This window comes from Panthera pardus, unplaced genomic scaffold (genome assembly GCF_024362965.1).
Source record: "Panthera pardus isolate Hobbes unplaced genomic scaffold, ASM2436296v1 HiC_scaffold_11, whole genome shotgun sequence".
NCBI classification, from domain to species: domain Eukaryota; kingdom Metazoa; phylum Chordata; class Mammalia; order Carnivora; family Felidae; genus Panthera; species Panthera pardus.
The window spans coordinates 42,427,902-42,448,164 of NW_026526666.1; the positions used below are offsets into that span (position 1 = coordinate 42,427,902).

General features: G+C 35.0%; 1 protein-coding gene across 1 annotated transcript in view; it reads left to right on the forward strand.

Moving 5' to 3' along the window:
• The window catches only part of PIGK (phosphatidylinositol glycan anchor biosynthesis class K), a 124,863-nt gene that overhangs the window by 67,745 nt on the left and 36,855 nt on the right, over positions 1–20,263 (forward strand). The window contains exon 10 of the mRNA XM_019448841.2: positions 15,201–15,285. Within this exon, the coding sequence (XP_019304386.1) occupies positions 15,201–15,285 (85 nt within the window). The remainder of the gene's footprint in view (positions 1–15,200; positions 15,286–20,263) is intronic.

Consider the following 20,263-nt stretch of genomic DNA (forward strand, 5'->3'; position numbering starts at 1 on the left):
AACAGGCTTATGATCCCACCAAGAACAACTAGAAAAACCAGGCAAAAATAATATTTTTAAGGACATCAGAGAAATACAGAAGCAATGAGGACAAGAACCTAAAAATCTAGATTTGGGAAAACTTCTCAGAGGTGAGCTGAAGATCTGTAGCCACTTTCCACTGGGTTAATTTACTGATTTGCGGAGTAGGACAGAAATTGAGAATCTGAGTTTGGTCCAGGAAGTGGGTCATTGCTTGTGGATAGAGAAACCAGAATTTTTGGTGATTGTTTGAAGCTAGAGTGACACAGTTGTCACTCAATCACAAAACCAGTTTCCCTTTCAAAATATTTCTCTCAAGTTCTGAAACTAAAGTAAACCTAACTGCTAAGCAGGAAACCTCTTGAAAACTAGAGCTGAATTTATTAGTTTTGTAATTTGGAGAAGATAAAGATCTTAAGGGTGAGAGCTCCCAAGGAACATACCAGCTGAGGGATGACAGTTATGGGGATGGTGGTGAATTGACACATAATTTATAGTTACTTTTCCCATTGGGTATACTTACTGATTTTCAGTGCAACAGGAACAGAAATTGGCAAACTACAGCCCATTGGCCAAATCTGTCCAGCTGTCTGTTTTTGTAAATAAAGTTTCATTGGAAAACAACCATATTTATTCCTTCATTCATGTACGTATTGTCCATAGCTGCTTTCATGCTATAATGGCAGAGTTGAGTAGTTTTGACAGAGACTGTATGGCCAAAAAGCCTAAAATACTCTCTGGTCCTTTACAGAAAAAAGTTGTTCACCTCAACATTAGAGGAATCTAGGTTTGGCCTCTGATAAGGGTCACTTACGGGGACAGAGTGACCAGTATAGCTTTTGGCAGTTCAGTGGGCCTGGAGTGCCAGTTCTGAAGTTGCACAGGATAAGGGACAAAAATCTAAGCCAGAAACCTTTCAAAAGCATGGTGGAATTTTCTGTAGTCTACTAAAGACCTGCCAGGCTTCAGTTTAAACCTTGAATGTCTTTACCATAATATAGGGACAAATTAGAGGTAAAATGAATCTTAACAAAATCGTAAGGCAGTCATAATTCAACTCAATCTCTGGTTAAATGGAAGTGATCAGATCACTACTCTCCAGCTGCCTAGCAGAGGAAAATGTGGATTTTTTCAGTTGGTAAATAGCATTGTCAATAGGTTTTTTATTTTTAATTATGAAGTGCCCTATATACCATCAATCAAAAATTAGGCGCATATAAGACAGGAAACTATGACCATATACTAACAAAAACAAAACAAATCATAATATAGAAGCAGATCCAGAAGTGATCCAGAACTTGGAGTTAGTAGGTAAGAACCTTACAAGTTCATATTAAACCATGTATTTAATATGTTTAAGAAAAAAGGAAAAATAATTCTTGAAAACAGATGAATGATAGAGAAACACCAGAGAATATGAATATATATAAAACAAGTGAACATTCTAAAATTGAAAAATGTAGTGTCTGAACTAAAGAACTAAATGAATGGCTTAATAACAAATTGGATATATCAGAAAACAGGATTAGTGTACTTGAAGACAAGTCAATAGAAAATATCCATGCTGAAGCAGAGAAGGGAAGAAAGAAACAAATAGAAAAGAAAGTAAGAAACATAGTAGATTCAGTAAAATGCTATAGCATGTATAGCGGCTTAGGGGACAGATTGATAATAGAGACGAATCAATAGTTAAAGAGATAATGAGCAAAACTATGGAAACCCTTCAAACCACATTCATCTAACTCTGCTAACCCTAAGCTAGATGAACCACAACTTGGCACATCAATGCTGAAAAATCATAGAGGAAAATCTTAAAAGTCCATGAGAGAAGAAAAGACATTACCTTTAATACTGACATAAACAGTAGAAACCAAAAACAATAGAATGACATGTTTAAAGTGCTGAAAGGAAGAAAACTTCTAATCTGTAATTCTTTACACAACAAAAGTATCTTCCAAAAATGAAGGTGAAATAAGATGTTTTCAGACAGATAAAACAGGAGATTTGTTGCCAGTGCACCTGAGCTAAAATATAAATAAATGGAGTTCTTCAGCCAGAAATAAAATGGTCTTAAAGGGAAACAGAGAAATTCAGTAAGGAGTGAAGAGAGTCAGAATAGGTCAGTATATCATTTAACATAATCTCATATTATTGAGACAAAAACAAAAACAAAAAAACAACTCATTGAGTTAAAAATATTTGTAGAATTAAAATATATAATAATAATACAAAAGAGGAATAAATGGAAATGTAAAATGCTATTCTTATTGGAGAAATGGTAAAAGTAATCAGCTTGATTAGACTAACAAGTCAAAGTTGGGTGTTCTAATGTCCCAGGTAACCACTATAATGTAAATATATGTATCACTATCACGTTAATAAGGGAAAAGAATTAATAAGATATTTGGTTAATTCAAAAGAAGAAAAGAAAGAAAAAGTAACATCAAAAAGATGGGAAATAGAAAATAGTAGTTAGAAATCCAGCTATATCAGTTATGAAATTAAAGATAATTAGACCAAATACCCCATTTGAAAGAGTAGGTGGTCATATTAAATTAAAAACAAAACCCCAAAATGTGCTGTGTATGTGAAATTCAGTATAAGGGCACAGGATCACTTGGAATGTGGCTAAAGTTATATTTAGAGGGAATTTAGGAAAAAAGTAAGTAAAAAAATAGTTGCTTTTTTTTCGGTTGTAAAAAAAAAAAAATGTACCTTCTCCCAACAAACTGCCAACTTAAATATCTTTTTACCTCTAGTATCTATCAGACACGTGTGGGGCTGACATCTATGAACAGGATAAAAAAGAAAGCATGCTACCTAACTCATTTAGTGGAACTAGTTAATTTTAAAACCAAACTAGATAAGAGGAGTATGAAAAATTATAGTGCCAGCCTCACTTATGATCACAGATGTACAAATCTTAAATAAAAGTCACATCCAGTGATGTATAAAATAAAAATACTTCCTGACCAAATGGAAGTTCTTAAAATTGAGAGAATGGTTTAGGATTTAAAAATATATTAATGTATTTCAAAATATTAATATGTTAAATGAGAAATATTTTATAATTGTTTCAGTTGATACAGAGAAAACATTTGATGAAAATTCATCAATCAGCGATGAAAAAAAGCAACATGACTGAAAAATAAAAAGGAGCTGCCTTGACTTAATAAAGGCCATGTATCTAAAGCCACCAACAAACATTATACTTTAGAGTGAATCTTTAGAAGCATTTCAATGACATTCAGACAGAATAAAGATACATGGCTATAATTTCATCAATTGATCATTTGTAGAGGAAGTCCCGACTAATACAGAGAAGACAAGGGAAAAGATAGCAGGTGTAAGAATCAGGAAGAGACAAACTTTCCCTGTTTTTTTTTTTTTTTAATAGACTATATAATAGAAAATCTAAGAGAATCTATCATTCCACAATTATTAAACTCAGTAAGAGTATAGGGGTGCCTGAGTGGTTCAGTCAGTTGAGCGTCTGACTTTGGCTCAGGGCATGATCTCACGATTTGTGGGTTTGAGCCTGCGTTGGGCTGTTGTTTTTTGGCACAGAGCTTGCTGTGGATCCTCTGTCCCTCTCCTCACCCCTCCCCCACTTGTGCACACTCTCTCTCAAAAATAAACATTAAAAAAACCCCACACACTTGAGTAGAGAAATAGTAGGGAAAGATGACATGCTACCCAAAGCTTAGAAAATAAAAAAAGGATCGATAAAGTTTACTGCAACAAATTAAAATATCATATATAATAAAAATGTAAACAAAGTTAAGAGAAAGTGTGAATGAAATTATTTGTGACATGTATGTCAAAGAACTCTATCCAGTTTATGTAAATAAATCTGCACATTGATACAAAAAAAAAAAAAAAGACAGGCCAAATAGAAAAATGACCAAAAGAAATATATTTGGAAAAGAGGAAAGACTCTTGTGCAGTAACCATTTAGATACGTTTTTAAAAGGTAAATATAAATTAAAACAATGAGATACTGTTTTAGAATATTAAGTAGTGATAATGGAGGGAAATGGGAACTTACACATTTCTGGTGGCAGGATAAATTGATATAGTTCCTTTGCATTGCAATTTGGTTGTTTCTAGCAAAATTTAAAAGTGTGTAAGTTATGACCCAGCAAGTCCCATCTTTAAATAGTTACTCTAAAACAGGAGTTGGCAAACTTTTCCTATAAAGGACCAGATAGTAAATATTTTAATCTTTATAAGTCATACGGTCTTGGTTGCCAATACTCTGCTGTTCTAGTGCAAAGGCAATAACAGATAATACATTAACAGATGAATGTGTTCAAATAAAAATTTATAGACATTAAAATCTGAGATTTATATGTTTCATTTGTCATGAATATTATTCTCTTTTTCATTTGTTTTTTCAACCATTAAAACATTTACAAACCATTCTTATTCTTAGCTCACAGGACATACAGAAACAGGTGACATACCAGATTTGGCCTGTGGGCTGTAGTTTGTCCCTGCTGTAGAACATCTCTTGCACATGCAGACAGAGTAGCCTGGAAGGACATTTATTGCAACATTATTTCTAGTAATATATAATTGTAAGCAGATGTCCATCAATGTTGGAATATCTAAATAATATGGAGCATTTTCATATTATACCATATAGGTATTAACAGAAATAAACTAGGTTGATAGTCATATTTATATGCTTGGATCTCAAAACGTAATATTAAATGAAAAATGCAAGTGACTGAATTATACATAGAATATAATTTATTAATGAAACTATTTATAGATATTCTAAATATTTTTCATGTATACATGTGTATATGTGAGAGCAAAATAAAATGACTAGAATAATACACATATAACTTTAGTTTTATGTGCCTTATAGAGTGCCTACTGCTGGGTATGTGCTAATTTTGACAGGTTTTCCTCTGACCACCCCCACCACTGCCATTTTAGAATTGCCTTTAACTCTACAAAGGTAATTCCATATGTATAAAAGTTAGATGGTTCTTCCCTGATGAACATGGATGCAAAAATCCTCAACAAGATACTAGCCAACCGGATCCAACAATACATTAAAAAAATTATTCACCACGACCAAGTGGGATTTATACCTGGGATGCAGGGCTGGTTCAATATCCGCAAAACAATTAGCGTGATTCATCACATCAATAAAAGAAAGGACAAGAACCATATGATCCTCTCAATAGATGCAAAGAAAGTATTTGACAAAATACAACATCCTTTCTTGATAAAAAACCTCAAGAGAGTAGGGATAGAAGGATCATACCTCGAGATGATAAAAGCCATATACAAGGGACCCAACGCTAATATCATCCTCAATGGGGAAGAACTGAGAGCTTTCCCCCTAAGGTCAGGAACAAGACAGGGATGTCCACTCTCAACACTGTTATTCAACATAGTATTGGAAGTCTTAGCCTCTGCAGTCAGACAACACAAAGAAATAAAAGGCATCCAAATCAGCCAGGAGGAGGTCACACTTTCACTCTTCGCAGATGACATGATACTCTATATGGAAAACACAAAAGATTCCACCAAAAACCTGCTAGAATTGATTCATGAATTCAGTAAAGTTGCAGGATATAAAATCAATGCACACAAATCGGTTGCATTCCTATTCACCAACAATGAAGCGACAGAAAGAGAAATCAAGGAATCGATGCCATTTACAGTTGCACAAAAACCCATAAAATACCTAGGAATAAATGTAACCAAAGAGGTGAAAAATCTATACACTGAAAACTATAGAAAGCCTATGAAAGAAATTGAAGAAGACACAAAAAAATGGAGAAAGATTCCATGCTCCTGGATAGGAAGAACAAATATTGTTAAAATGTCAATACTACCCAAAGCAATCTACATATTCAATGCAATCCCTATCAAAGTAACACCAGCATTCTTCACAGAGCTAGAGCAAATAATCCTAAAATTTGTATGGAACCAGACAAGACCCCAAATAGCCAAAGCAATCTTGAAAAAGAAAACCAAAGCAGGAGGCATCACAATCCCGGACTTTAAGCTATACTATAAAGCTGTAATCATCAAGACAGTATGGTACTGGCACAAGAACAGACACTCAGATCAATGGAACAGAATAGAGAACCCAGAAATGGACCCACAAACGTATGGCCAACTAATCTTTGACAAAGCAGGAAAGAATATCCAATGGAATAAAGACAGTCTCTTCAGCAAGTGGTGCTGCTGGACAGCGACATGCAGAAGAATGAACCTGGACCACTTTCTTACACCATACACAAAAATAAACTCAAAATGGATGAAAGACCTAAATGTGAGACAGGAAACCATCAAAATCCTCGAGGAGAAAGCAGGCAAAGACCTCTTTGATCTCGGCCACAGCAGCTTCTTACTCAACATGTTTCTGGAGGCAAGGGAAACAAGCAAAAATGAACTGTTGGGACCTCATCAAAATAAAAAGCTTCTGCACAGCAAAGGAAACAATCAGCAAAACTAAAAGGCAACCAAAAAATGGGAGAAGATATTTGCAAATGACATATCAGATAAAGGGTTAGTATCCAAAATCTATAAAGAACTTATCAAACTCAACACACAAAAAGCAAATAACCCAGTGAAGAAATGGGCAAAACACATGAATAGACACTTTTCCAAAGAAGACATCCAGATGGCTAACAGACACATGAAAAATGTTCAACATCACTCATCATCAGGGAAATATAATCAAAACCACAATGAGATACTACTTCATACCAGTCAGGATGGCTAAAGTTAACAACTCTGACAATGTCAGATGTTGGCAAGGTGCAGAGAAAGGGGAACACTTTTGCACTGCTGGTGGGAATGCAAACTGATGCAGCCACTCTGGAAAACAGTATGGAGGTTCCTCAAAAAATTAAAAATAGAACTACCCTATGACCCAGAAATTGCACTACTAGATATTTATCCGTGGGATACAGGTGTGCTGTTTCGAAGGGACATATGTACCCCAATGTTTATAGCAGCACTACCAACAGTAGCCAAAGTATGGAAAGATCCCAAATGTCCATCAATGGATGAATGGATAAAGAAGAAGTGGTATATATATATATATACATATATGTATATGTATATATATATACATATACGTATATATATGTATATATACATGTATATATATATATATATATATACGTATATATATACACAAAACGGAGTATTACTCAGCAATCAAAAAGAATGAAATCTTGCCATTTGCAACTACGTGGATGGAACTGGAGGGTATTATGCTAAGCGAAATTAGTCAGAGAAAGACAAATATCATATGACTTCACTCATACGAGGACTTTAAGATACAGAACAGATGAACATAAGGGAAGGGAAGCAAGAAGAATATAAAAACGGGGACAAAACATAAGAGACTCTTAAATATGGAGAAAAGGGTTACTGGAGGGGTTGTGGGAGGGGGGATGGGTAAATGTATAAGGGGCATTAAGGAATCTACTCCTGAAATCATCGTTTCACTATATGCTAACTAATTTGGATGTAAATTAAAAAAAAAAATTAAAAACCACTGAGAAAAAAAATAATGACATTAAAAAAAAAAAAGGTAGATGGTTCTATGAACTTTTGGAAAGCCTGCCCACAACTTTTGCCAGACAAGAGGTTACTTCTGAAGTCCCTCAGTGAGAACTAGAGCTTGTTTTTAGGGATTTTGTTAAAACCACTTTTCTGAGTTGCTCAGGAGGTATTCTTTTTTTAACTGCTATGTGCACTTTTATATCATACTGCAAGCTGACAGAAAATAAGATGCATTTCAACAGTTGGGCCATAATTTAATGTAACCTTAGTTTTCTTAGGAATTAAGTTTCTGTTCTCTACTTCACATTATGTTTCTTTCCTCTGCTTCATCATCTTCCTTGTGCCTCTTCAAAGTAAGTAATATACAACGTTATGTTTTAATATCTTCTTTCACAAGTTTTTAGTTTGATAATTACAAGAACGGTGATGCTGCGAACTTGGGAGGGGATTTCATTTCAAGGAAATGATACATTAGATTATTGTCTCATTGTATAACCCGTCTTCACGAAAATAATCTTCATTGACTCTTGGGACCTTTCTGGAGTTGTAATAGCATTTCATGTTTGTCTCTATTGACCAATACATTTGAGTTCTTTTCTCCCTCAGAGTATCTCTAAATGTTCAAGAATGTCATAGTGCCCCAGGTTTGTCAGGTATATCTTGCACAACAATATGTGCTGTCAGTGATATGAACGCTTCAGCATTTTTAAAAATACAGTTTAGGGGGCACCTGGGTGGCTCGGTTGAGCGTCCGACTCTTGATCTCAGCTCATGTCATGATCCCATGGTTCATGAGATAGAGCCCTGGTCAGACTCTGCAGCTGATAGCACAGAGCCTGCTTGGGATTCTCTCTCCCCCTCTCTCTCTTCCGCTCTGTCTCTGCCCCTCTCCCCACTCTCAAAAATAAATAAACATTTAAAAAAAATACAGTTAGAAGTGGAAATTTTTTCATCCTTTTTAAAAGACAGTATTGTGTTAGGAAATTAATTTAGTTTCACTAATATACGTTTAGTTTCAAATAATTATTTTGAGATACCATGTTCAAGAGGCTATGCTAACTTGGCTAGCTTCCTGTTTTTGATGTTTTGAGAATTTCTTTGTGATTTTGGATTGCCCTAGGTGATGTGTCTTGAATTATTTTATTGATCTTCTTAATTTTTAGTTTGTATTTGGCATAGCACGGTGTCTATGCTTTCCTCTTCTTTTTTGTCGGGTATATATCTGGTGTTTGAAAAGGTGCCTTGGTGTTCTGCTCACAGGAAGCAATGTCATTTTATACACAAATAATCTAATAAAGAATAAAGATTTCACCTGTTTCTGAATCAGATGGCCTCATAAATGGACATAGTACATAATTTCACAGTATTATCTCAGGAGTGCTTGGAGAGCACAGAAAGATTTTTGAGGGCAGTGGGCATCAGTGACAGAGTAAAAGAACACAAGATGAAGGTTTGTAAAGACTAACTTTATAGATGTCAGAATTTTTCCAGCAGTATTTTATTCAGTTACGTAGAGAATTTGGACAGTATTTTGATTTGAGATGGTAGCAACGCTGTATTGGATCTAAAACCCTTTTGTAGTATAAATAAATTCCACTTACTGTTTTCTATACAGTTTAAAAAAATAGTAAAGTAGGAGCGCCTGGGTGGCTCAGTCAGGTATGTGTCCAACTCTTGATTTCAGCTTAGGTCATGAGCTCACGGTATGTGGGATTAAGCCCCGTGTCAGGCTCTGAATTGACAGTGCGTAGTCTACTTGGGACTCTTTCTCTGCCCCTCCCCTACTCTCTCTCATGCTGTCTCTCTCTCTCTCTCTCTCTCTCTCTCTCTCTCTCTCTCTCTCTCTCCTCTCTCCCTCTCTCCCCCCTCTCAAATAATTAAACTAAAAAGAAAGAAAAAAAGAAAATAGCAAAGTAAAAAAAAAAAAAAGAATACACAGCTTTTTCCATGCAGAAGTTACTCACTTGTTAAGTTATTTAAGTAGATCTTAGTGAAGGATAGTAGAGAAATTATATCCTTTTAGGAGAGACTCAAAACATTAAAGGAATACTAGGATGGCTTTAAGAAAGAGACCTTACCATTTTGTTAGAATTCCCACTTCCCTTAGGATGGCAGCCATATGTACATTGAAATTAATATTTGTAGTTTTCTTACTTTCTGAATTACACTATAAGCATGAACTACTTGATCAGAGCCCTGAGCTCAGAGGATTTGGGAGATGGGGCTTTGAAAGTGTGGGTGACCTTAGGTGACAATTTGGGGAAAGCACTAATTCTGAGAGAGTGGAAGATACCTCATAAGGGTGGGGGTTTGTCCTTTGGAGGATTGCTGGTGAAAGGGAAGAAAGAAGCAGCTGAAGACAAGGGTCTAAAAGAAATAAGATAACTTTTTTTAGAAAAACAAATTCTGTACCCACCACCGCCACAAAAAGTACTATTTATTCAAGAGTGTACACTTCACTGTATCCACAGAGGAGGGTGCTCTTGAACTGAGAAACCTAATAAGCTAACTTACCTCTCTTCTCAACACAACTTGGTACTGATGATCCTGGAGAAAACAAGTACAGATAATCTTTAACAGAAAAAGAAGGCAGGGGTGCCTGGGTGGCTCTGTTGGTCAAGCGTTCGACTTCCGCTCAGTTCATGATCTCGTGGTTTGTGAGTTTGAGCCACATCAGGCTCTGTGCTTACAGCTCAGAGCCTGGAGCCTGCTTCAGATTCTGTGTCTCCCTTTCTCTGCCCCTTGCCCCCTCCCCCCCAAAAGTAAATAAACATTTTTAAAAAAGAAAAAAAAAGAAGCCAGGAGCTGTATAAAGTTGCTATAAGAAAACAAAATTTAAATAACACCTTTTACACACGCACACACGGGGTGGGGGTAGGGAGAGAGAATGAAAGGAAAAATAAAAGAAAAGCCACAAAACAGAAGAAACCTGAAATACAACACTAGAACATGAATAGCCTGTATTAAGCAAGCAATTGCATTATTGAAGAACACCATGAATCAGAGTTCCAAAACTCACAACTAAAATGTACAAACAACAGGAAGATGTATGAAACAGGAACTGATTGAACTCTGGAAAGAAATCGACAGAAGACAAAAATCATTTTAGAAATGAAAACTAAATCAGAAGGCACCCAAGTGAAGATAGAAATTATCAAAAGTTGGGCGCCTGGGTGGCGCAGTCGGTTAAGCGTCCGACTTCAGCCAGGTCACGATCTCGCGGTCCGTGAGTTCGAGCCCCACGTCGGGCTCTGGGCTGATGGCTCGGAGCCTGGAGCCTGTTTCCGATTCTGTGTCTCCCTCTCTCTCTGCCCCTCCCCGTTCATGCTCTGTCTCTCTCTGTCCCAAAAATAAATAAAAACGTTGAAAAAAAAAAATTAAAAAAAAAAATTATCAAAAGTTCAGTAAGAGACATAAAGAATAGAAATGAAAGAGAGTCAAGGAAATGAAACTGAAATAAGAAAGCTAAAAGGATCAGAGAGAGAGAGTGATAGAGAAAATCCAATATATTTAGTTGAAGAAGCTGAACTAGAAAAGCAAATGGAAAATGAACAGAAATAACATTTAAAATGATAATAAACTTTTCTGAAATAAAAGGAGATCTTCATTTCTATACTGAAAGATCTCCTGTGTGCTGGGAGAATTGATCTAGAACAACTGACTTAGATATATCCTATGGATATATGGACACATAGATATGTATTAGACCTTAGAAGTATAAAAAAGACCAAGCCTCCAAGCCAAAACATAAAAATAATTTTAAAATTTAAAATATATTAAAAATGAAACTAGGAGCACCTGGGTGGCTCCAGTTGGTTGAGGGTCCAAATCTTGATCTCAGCTGAGGTCTTGATCTCAGGATTGGGAGTTCAAGCCCTGTGTTGGGCTCTGTGCTGGGCGTGGAGCCTACTTAAAAAAAATAATAATAAAGAAAAAAAATAATTAAAATTGAAAGAAAATCAGCTTTGATATATCACACTTCTAGCAACATATAAATTAAGAAAATGATGGAGAGACATTTTAAAAATGAGAAATAATTGTAATTTATTGTGAAACATTAAGTAAAACACTTCTAAGTCCATAGTGATAAGTGATAACCAAGAGTTCTTGTGAATTGTGCTTGGAATGACTTTTTATTAAAATTTTTTTTTTCAACGTTTTTTATTTTTATTTTTGGGACAGAGAGAGACAGAGCATGAACGGGGGAGGGGCAGAGAGAGAGGGAGACACAGAATCAGAAACAGGCTCCAGGCTCCGAGCCATCAGTCCAGAGCCTGACGCGGGGCTCGAACTCACGGACCGCAAGATCGTGACCTGGCTGAAGTCGGTCGCTTAACCGACTGCGCCACCCAGGCGCCCCTTGGAATGACTTTTTAAAAATGTCTTGCAGTTATTAAGAAAATTTTCAAACCTACCCTTGGTTGATGCATACTAAGGTGTTTGGATGTGAACTGTCATATCTGCAACTTACTTTCAAATGTTTCAGAAAAAAATAAAACAATAACAAAAAATATATAGAAATATGTCTGGAATTTTTCATACCAACTATTTGACATTTTTAAAAAGTCATTCAAAACATATTGCTAGATTTCCAATATTTTTGTATCTTTTATATTGAGAGACATTTTGTGAATGAAATGTATTCCATCTTATATATTGTTACTTTAGATTTTTGGAATAAACAGGATCGAGTGCCTTTTTCATATTTGTATGTACTCTTAGAAGTACTGAAATGATTTAATCTTTATTCATTTGTTTCAGCAGATATTTATTGAAATTGTAGGAATCAAGGCAGTGGCACCAAACTGTATTGAGTAGTCATTGTATTCTTCCCCTCCACAGACACACAGTAAAAAAAAAAACAACAAATACAAATATATGTCGGTTTCACTTAGAAATCTCTTTGATGATGAAGGAAAAAATTTGAGTTGAGTGATTTTATGATTGAATTGTGGTAGCTATTTATATATCCTTGCTACAAATCCTTTTTGAGATATACGATTTGCAAAAATTTTCTCCCATTCTGTAGGTTGTTTTTTCACTTTCTTGAAGCACAGAAGTTTTAAATTTTGATGATATTTGATGTATCTATTTTTCTTTTGTTGCTTGGTATGTGTTTTATATACCTAAAAATGTAGATAGGCTTTTTAAATATACATTGTGAAATTGAACATTTTAAAATAATGGGGTTTTGATAATGGACTTTTTATTTTATTTTATTATTATGTATTTCATTTTATTTTATTATTTTATTTTATTTTATTTTATTTTATTTTATTTTTATTTTATTTTTATTTTTAATTGTGGTAAAATGTGTTAGTCTGCTAAGGCTGCCATCATGGAGCATTATAGACTGGGTAGCTTAAACAACAGGAATTTATTTTCTCACAATTCTGGTGGCTAAAAGTCCAAGATCAAGGGGTTGGCAGGACTGGTTTCTTCTAAAGCCCTTTCTCCTTGAATTTTAGATGGCCATGTCTTCCCTCAGTGTCTTCACTTGGTCTTTACTCAGTCTGCCTGTGTCTTAATCTCCTCTTCTTATAAGGATGTTATCACACTGGATTAAGGCCTACCCTAATGACTTCATTTAACCTTAATTACTTCTTTAAAGACCCTGTCTCCAAATCAGTCTTGTCTTGAGGTACTCGTTCAACATACAAATTTTGGGAGGATACAGTTCAGCCCATAACATAAATGTGACATAAAATTTACCATTGTAATCATTTTTAACTATCCAGTTCAGTGGCTAAGTACATTAACATTATCATGTAACCATCGGCACTATCCATTTCCAGAACTTTTTCATCTTTCGATACTGAAACTACCCTTTATTTTTTTTAATCTTTACTATTATTTTTTATTTGAGAGAGAGAGAGGAGAGAGAGTGCCACGAGCAGGGGAGAGTGGGGGTGGGGGAGAAAGAGAAAGAGGGAGAGAAAGAATCTTAAGCAAGCTCCACACACAGCACAGAGCTCAGTGGAGCTCGATCCCACAACCCTGGGATCATGAGTTGAGCCAAAATCAGGAGTTAGATGCACAACCAACTGAGCCACCAGGCATTCCTGAAACTACCCTGTAAACAATAATTCTCTGTTCTCCCCTACTTTGCCCCGGCAATCACCATTCTGCTTTTTGTCCCTATAATGCAATGTTTTAAGACAATTTTTTTTTGTCATGAGTGAGTCTTCAAAATTCCCCCAAATTAATTATTTTTATACTTATTCTGCAAGGTATACAGATTTTTATCTAGTTACGAGGTTCTTTAAGCTCTTAAATCATAGGCAAAATTTTGTCCTTGTTTATATATCTGCCTATTTTTTGGAATAGGTTCCAGATTTCTCATCATCAGATTCCTTAATGGTAGCCCTAGAGACTCAGACTAGTCTCTTTGATTATTTTTCAAGATAAATCAAGGTTAAATTTTTAGAATTCAGTTTTTAAGTCGATAAGTTGCTGTATAATTTATAGATAAAAATGGGTGAATACGTTTAGTTCCTTTTATTTTGAAATATGATGATTTCGGGGCGCCTGGGTGGCTCAGTCGGTTAAGCGGCCGACTTCGGCTCAGGTCATGATCTCGTGGTCCGTGAGTTCGAGCCCCGCGTCGGGCTCTGTGCTGACAGCTCAGAGCCTGGAACCTGCTTCAGATTCTGTGTCTCCCTCTCTCTGACCCTCCCCCGTTCATGCTCTGTCTCTCTCTGTCTCAAAAATAAATAAACGTTAAAAAAAAAAAATTAAAAAAAAAAAAAAAAGAAATATGATGATTTCCTATTTCAAAAAAGGGTCAATTTTTTAAAAACATTTTTTCCAATTCTCTTCACTTGGGGAGATTTTATTTTTATTTCTACTGTGCACTTTACTATTTTATATTAGGTCTTATTATGTCAACTCTGCATCTCATCGTAAGTGGAGATATTAAAGAAAATATTTTTCAATATAAAATAACAGCCTCTCAGTTATTGTTGTTTTCATTTTATTCACATATTCACTCAGCAAACATTTATTGAGTATTGTAAGTAAACACTGGATATACAAGAAAGACTAAGACATGGTTTTTGTCTTCAGGGAGGTCAAAGTGTGTCTTAAACAGGTTTAAATAATTATCTTTGCAGGAAGAGTAAACAAAGGAGGGATTGGTGGTTGGTCCAAACAGGAAACAGAATGGAGAGCATCAGAGAGGCATGGAGCTAAGGCCCACTGGCAGGTGGCCAGTAGTTGGGGATGTGGTTGACAACAACAGACCGTTAACTAGAGGGAGAGTTGCTGGACATGGAGGTTGAATGTGTTCCGAGCCAGGTTTTGAAGTCCTTTAAATACCATATTAAAAAGCACACCCTATAAATAGGAAATTCTTAAATAGTTTTAAGTCTCAGAGTAAAAGACAGAATCCAAGAATATTAGATAATGTTAACTAATCTTATTACATCGTAATTAAATGCAATTGAATGTATTTATGGTTACATCATTTAAAGATTATCACTAGGTGGTTTTTCGTAGGTTTTCATAAATACTAGTTATTTCAGAAACATTAAGTATAGATTTTTAATAGTTTTCATATTTGGCATATTTAGATATTTGCCATATTTAAAAATAGTATTTACCTTAGTCATTTGTTTTCTAACTCCTTTTTTCAGATATAAGAAAGAGTGGATGGATGAGGAACTAATGGAACCTCTGAAATATGCTGAACAACTTCCTGTAGCTCAGATAATACACCAGGTTTGCTTTCCATTATATTCTTTTGAAAGAAACAAGATTTTTAATCTTTGAAAAGTAATTGCGTCTGTTAGATTTTTCAGAATCAATGTGCTATAGCTGAAAGGCATTCCAGGCCATCTATCCCTATTTGGACTCCACCTATTACAGCTGAAAGTCTCATTCAAAGCACAATATTAAAAGGCTACTTGCTGTGTATAGTGGAATTCTTACATAAAATACAGGGTAAAATCAGAATTATCTTTTGTTCATTACTTAACAACAAGACTTAATTTCAGAAAACTTTCATTTGAACCATTGTGTATAGTTCTTGTTAGTGACAAGGAGAAAGAGCTGAAAAATTGTCATTTGGTGTAATTTTTTTGAGTAGCTAAAATAAGAAAACAGTCTTTCCTTACTTCCTTCACCCTACCCCATTATCAGCTCTTGTAAAGTGTAATTCTAAATGTCATGTGGGCAGGTTTTTTTTTTTTTTATTCCCAATTATAATGACTCTATCATCCCTTCTGCATAACTATAATCTTAGAGAAGGCAGTGTGGTAGGTATTTAAACTAAGATTTTGTAGTGTGATTTTGATAGCATATAAAGTCTGGCTCTGCCCTGGACAGATCCTAATTTTAAATGGTCTGTTGACCGTCGCTCCTTATCAGGGAAATACAAATCAAAACCACACTCAGATATCACCTCACGCCAGTCAGAGTGGCCAAAATGAACAAATCAGGAGACTATAGATGCTGGAGAGGATGTGGAGAAACGGGAACCCTCTTGCACTGTTGGTGGGAATGCAAATTGGTGTAGCCGCTCTGGAAAACAGTGTGGAGGTTCCTCAGAAAATTAAAAATAGATCTACCCTATGACCCAGCAATAGCACTGCTAGGAATTTCCCCAAGGGATACAGGAGTACTGATGCATAGGGGCACTTGTACCCCAATGTTTATAGCAGCACTCTCAACAATAGCCAAATTATGGAAAGAGCCTAAATGTCCATCAACTGATGAATGGATAAAGAAATTGTGGTTTATATACACAATGCAGTACTATGTGGCAATGAGAAAGAATGAAATATGGCCCTTTGTAGCAACGTGGATGGAACTGGAGAGTGTGATGCTAAGTGAAATAAGCCATACAGAGAAAGACAAATACCATATGTTTTCACTCTTATGTGGATCCTGAGAAACTTAACAGAAACCCATGGGGGAGGGGAAGGAAAAAAAAAAAGAGAGTGGTTAGAGTGGGAGAGAGCCAAAGCGTAAGAGACTGTTAAAAACTGAGAACAAACTGAGGGTTGATGGGGGGTGGGAGGGAGGGGAGGGTGGGTGATGAGTATTGAGGAGGGCACCTTTTGGGATGAGCACTGGGTGTTGTATGGAAACCAATTTGACAATAAGTTTCATATATTGAAAAAAAAAATAAAAAAATAAATGGTCTGTTGACAAGAGACAAGAGGCATGGCCTTGAGAACTACCTGATTTTTCAGAATCTATAGATTAAAAGCCCTTAAAAATCGGAATATGTCAGAATTTTAGTGTCTGTTCATATTATTATTATGAGCCTTTCCATATGTCTTTGTTAACCAAAAGAATTTTCATTTAGCTAATTTGGTTTGATTAGAAGAAGTACTGGTTTGAGCTTATTAAAAGAAATAGGCTTTTACTTTTAAATGATGACTATAGAGATCTTTTCATTGACATCAAAATTTAATATTAAGTTCTATGAGATATTACAAAAAAAAAAAAAAAAACCAAACAGAAATTTGCTGCTTTGGGAAGCCTATCTGTGTTTGGTAATCAGGTCCAGTTTATATGTCAGGAATTCCCTAGTGTTGTCAGAGCTTAAATGACCTAACAGCCTGCAAATGTCACATTTAAAATTCTGTCTTCATGCCTGACTCTCAGCATAAATGAATTAAACAGCAGAGCAGGCAGCAAGTCAATATGTTCTTAACAGTAAGAGTGAGCAATGAAACAGTTTGTGGTTTGTTCAGAATAGGTAAATAGAATCTGCCCAGCGCAGTTCACCTGGAATAAAATCTGAAACAGGAAACAAGAATTAACCTTTAGGATGGTTGACCAGATGAAATGTCAGTCATATTTTTATAGCATGAATGAACCAGTAAACTATGCTTTATGTAACAGCTGCATTTTGCTATTATACACTGTATGAATTCAAAGATGAAAATTTCTGACCCTGGTGAAAATTTTTATTGTGATATTTTTGGCAATATAAGAAGTTATATTAACTTTAACACTGAATTATAAACATTATTATAGAGTACCTGAAGTTATAAAATTTAAATTTTGAAGAAATTTGCATGATAAGTTTTTTTTTTAATTTTTATTGAATAAGATTGTGTTCTCAAGGGGTAATCAGGAATGGACACTGTTAAACCAGGCTCTTATTTATTCTTCTTGTTATTTCCTTTTATTGACAGTACTACAATTGTAGGACTGTTACCATTATGTGTCCAAGCAATCTTTAAGAAATATATGAATTCTGTTGTTAGAAGTTCACTACAGGTGAATTATTTGAAAGCAGTTTCTTTCCTGTAAGAGAATAGTAATACATGTGATAATTAGGTTCACCCAGTCCCTCAAAAGCTTTTTAATCAGTACTATATCCAAATTATGGCATAATTGTTGTATATGTGTAACCTCTACTGTTAACTCTTCTTATACGATAAGTAACTATTTTCCTCTAATCTTGAATCATGCTTAATTTATGCCTGTTTTGGAGCATGTACCATTTCTGTTTGAAATAACATGCTTTATTCACATGCCTTTCATCTCTTATTTGAGATCTCTTATTTCAGGACACTCTTGATTTCTTGATATTCCTTTCAGCATCTTACCTTGTGCCATGTATGCATTTACCTGAATGGCCAGATATGTATTTTTAATGGTTCACTGAGAGCCAGCAGCACCTCTTTTCCTTACTGCCAAGACATGAGAAGCCAGAGCCTCTCACTAGTAGCGTAGTTTAGAAGCTGTAGGAGAGGAGGAGCAGGGACAGGGACTGTAATATGAGGAGCAACGTGAGAAGTGGAAGAGAGAGTAATGGGTCTCAGTATTCTGAGTAATTTCTTGTGTACGTTACTTAAATAGCATTTTACAGTCAGGAGCTAAGTAAGATTCTCAGTGATGCCATTTTATACTGCCAAATAATTTCCATTTTTTAAGGGTCCTAGCAAATATAATAGTACATCTAGGTAACACAGAGATTCAAGTTATAAACAATAGAATTAATAAAAGAATCTGGTAAGATAGCCAGATATAAGATAAGTAAAACTGATAGCTTCTCTGTATTTACAGTAAGCACAAAGAATGGAAATGGAAAAAAACTTCTTTCACAACAGTGAGAAAGAACTATAAAATACTTAGGGGGTACCTGGGTGGCTAAGTCGGTTAAGCATCTGACTTAGGCTCAGGTCATGATCTCATGGTTAGTGAGTTCGAGCCCAGCGTTGATCTCTTTGCTGACAGCTCAGAGCCTGGAGCCTGCTTTGGATTCGGTGTCTCCTTCTCTCCGCCCCGACCCTGCTCATGCTCTGTCTGTCCGTCTCTCTCTCTGAAAAATAAATAAACATGAAAAAAAATTTTAAATAAAATTTAATTAAAATACTTAGGAATAAATTTAACAAGTAAAGCACAGGACCTGTATAATAAGAAATATAGAAACACACCATGCTTCGTAAACAGAAAGGCATACCAGTACTTGGTGGGTGCAGGGAACTTAATGCCATAAAAGTAAAATTTCTTCCAAATTAGCAATCCTAATTTAAATGGAAGCAAAATGACTTTTTTGATGTTAAGAAAAAATTGACCACATAGTTCATGTGGAAGAACAAATGTCTAATAGTAGCTAAAAGGGAGATGGCCTTACCAGAACACAGCCACTTGAATTAGACACACATGGTATGGACAAAGGAATAGACAAATGGATTAGTGGAGTACAATGGTGGAGTGGATTTCAAACTTCATTCATTACAATTCACAATAAGAAATGCATTTTACATGCATTATGACCCTTGATGTATGTGTTTATATGTTTGTGTTAGAAATAAAAATTCCATGATATATTTACCCTCATTATATATGATGCATACTGATATTTTGTTTTTCTATTTTATATTTTTAAAAGTCCAAATAAAGCCTCCTAAATTGATTTTAAAAGCAGCAAGTAGTCCTGACCTGTGATTTGAAAGATATTAAAATAGATAATCCAAAGAAAAAATTCATTTTATTTCATTATTTAATATATGATTAAGACGATATATCATTTCAGTAGAAAACTGCTTAAATTTCTAATTCATACTGTATATGATGTAAGTTTTCTATAGATTAAAGACTTAGAGTAAAATAAATAAAAATTTTAGAAGAAAATCTAGGCAACTGCATTTTAATCTGGAAGTAAGGTAGAATGTTTTAATGAACACAAAACCCAAAAGATGTTCAGCTCCATAAAAATAGAGTATTGTGTACAACACAAAATACCACAACATTAAAGGACTAATGTTAGAATCAAGACAAAATGTTTACAAAGAAGACAAAAGTAAATTAGTTAATATCCAAAATATACACAAGACTCTTAGAAGTTTATAAAAGCAAACAAAACAACTCAGTAGACAAAAAAGACAAAAGAGATGAAAAGCAATTCAGAGAAAACAAACCTAAATTACCAATGGACGAAAGGAAAGAGTCTCAAACTCAGTAAGGAAGTGCACATTACAAAGTCAGTGAAACGATTTTATGTCCTTCAAATTGGCAAAAATTAAAAAGACACTTTAGAAAAACAGTTTGACAGTTCCTCAAAAGGTTTAAATGTAGAGTTACCATATGACCTGGTGATTCCAACCTAGGTATATAAAAACATACATCCACACAAAAACTTATACAGCAGCATTATTCATAATAGCCAATAATTTGTGGAAACAGCCCAAATGTTTATCAACTGATAAATGGATAAGTAAAATAAGTGTTTCCA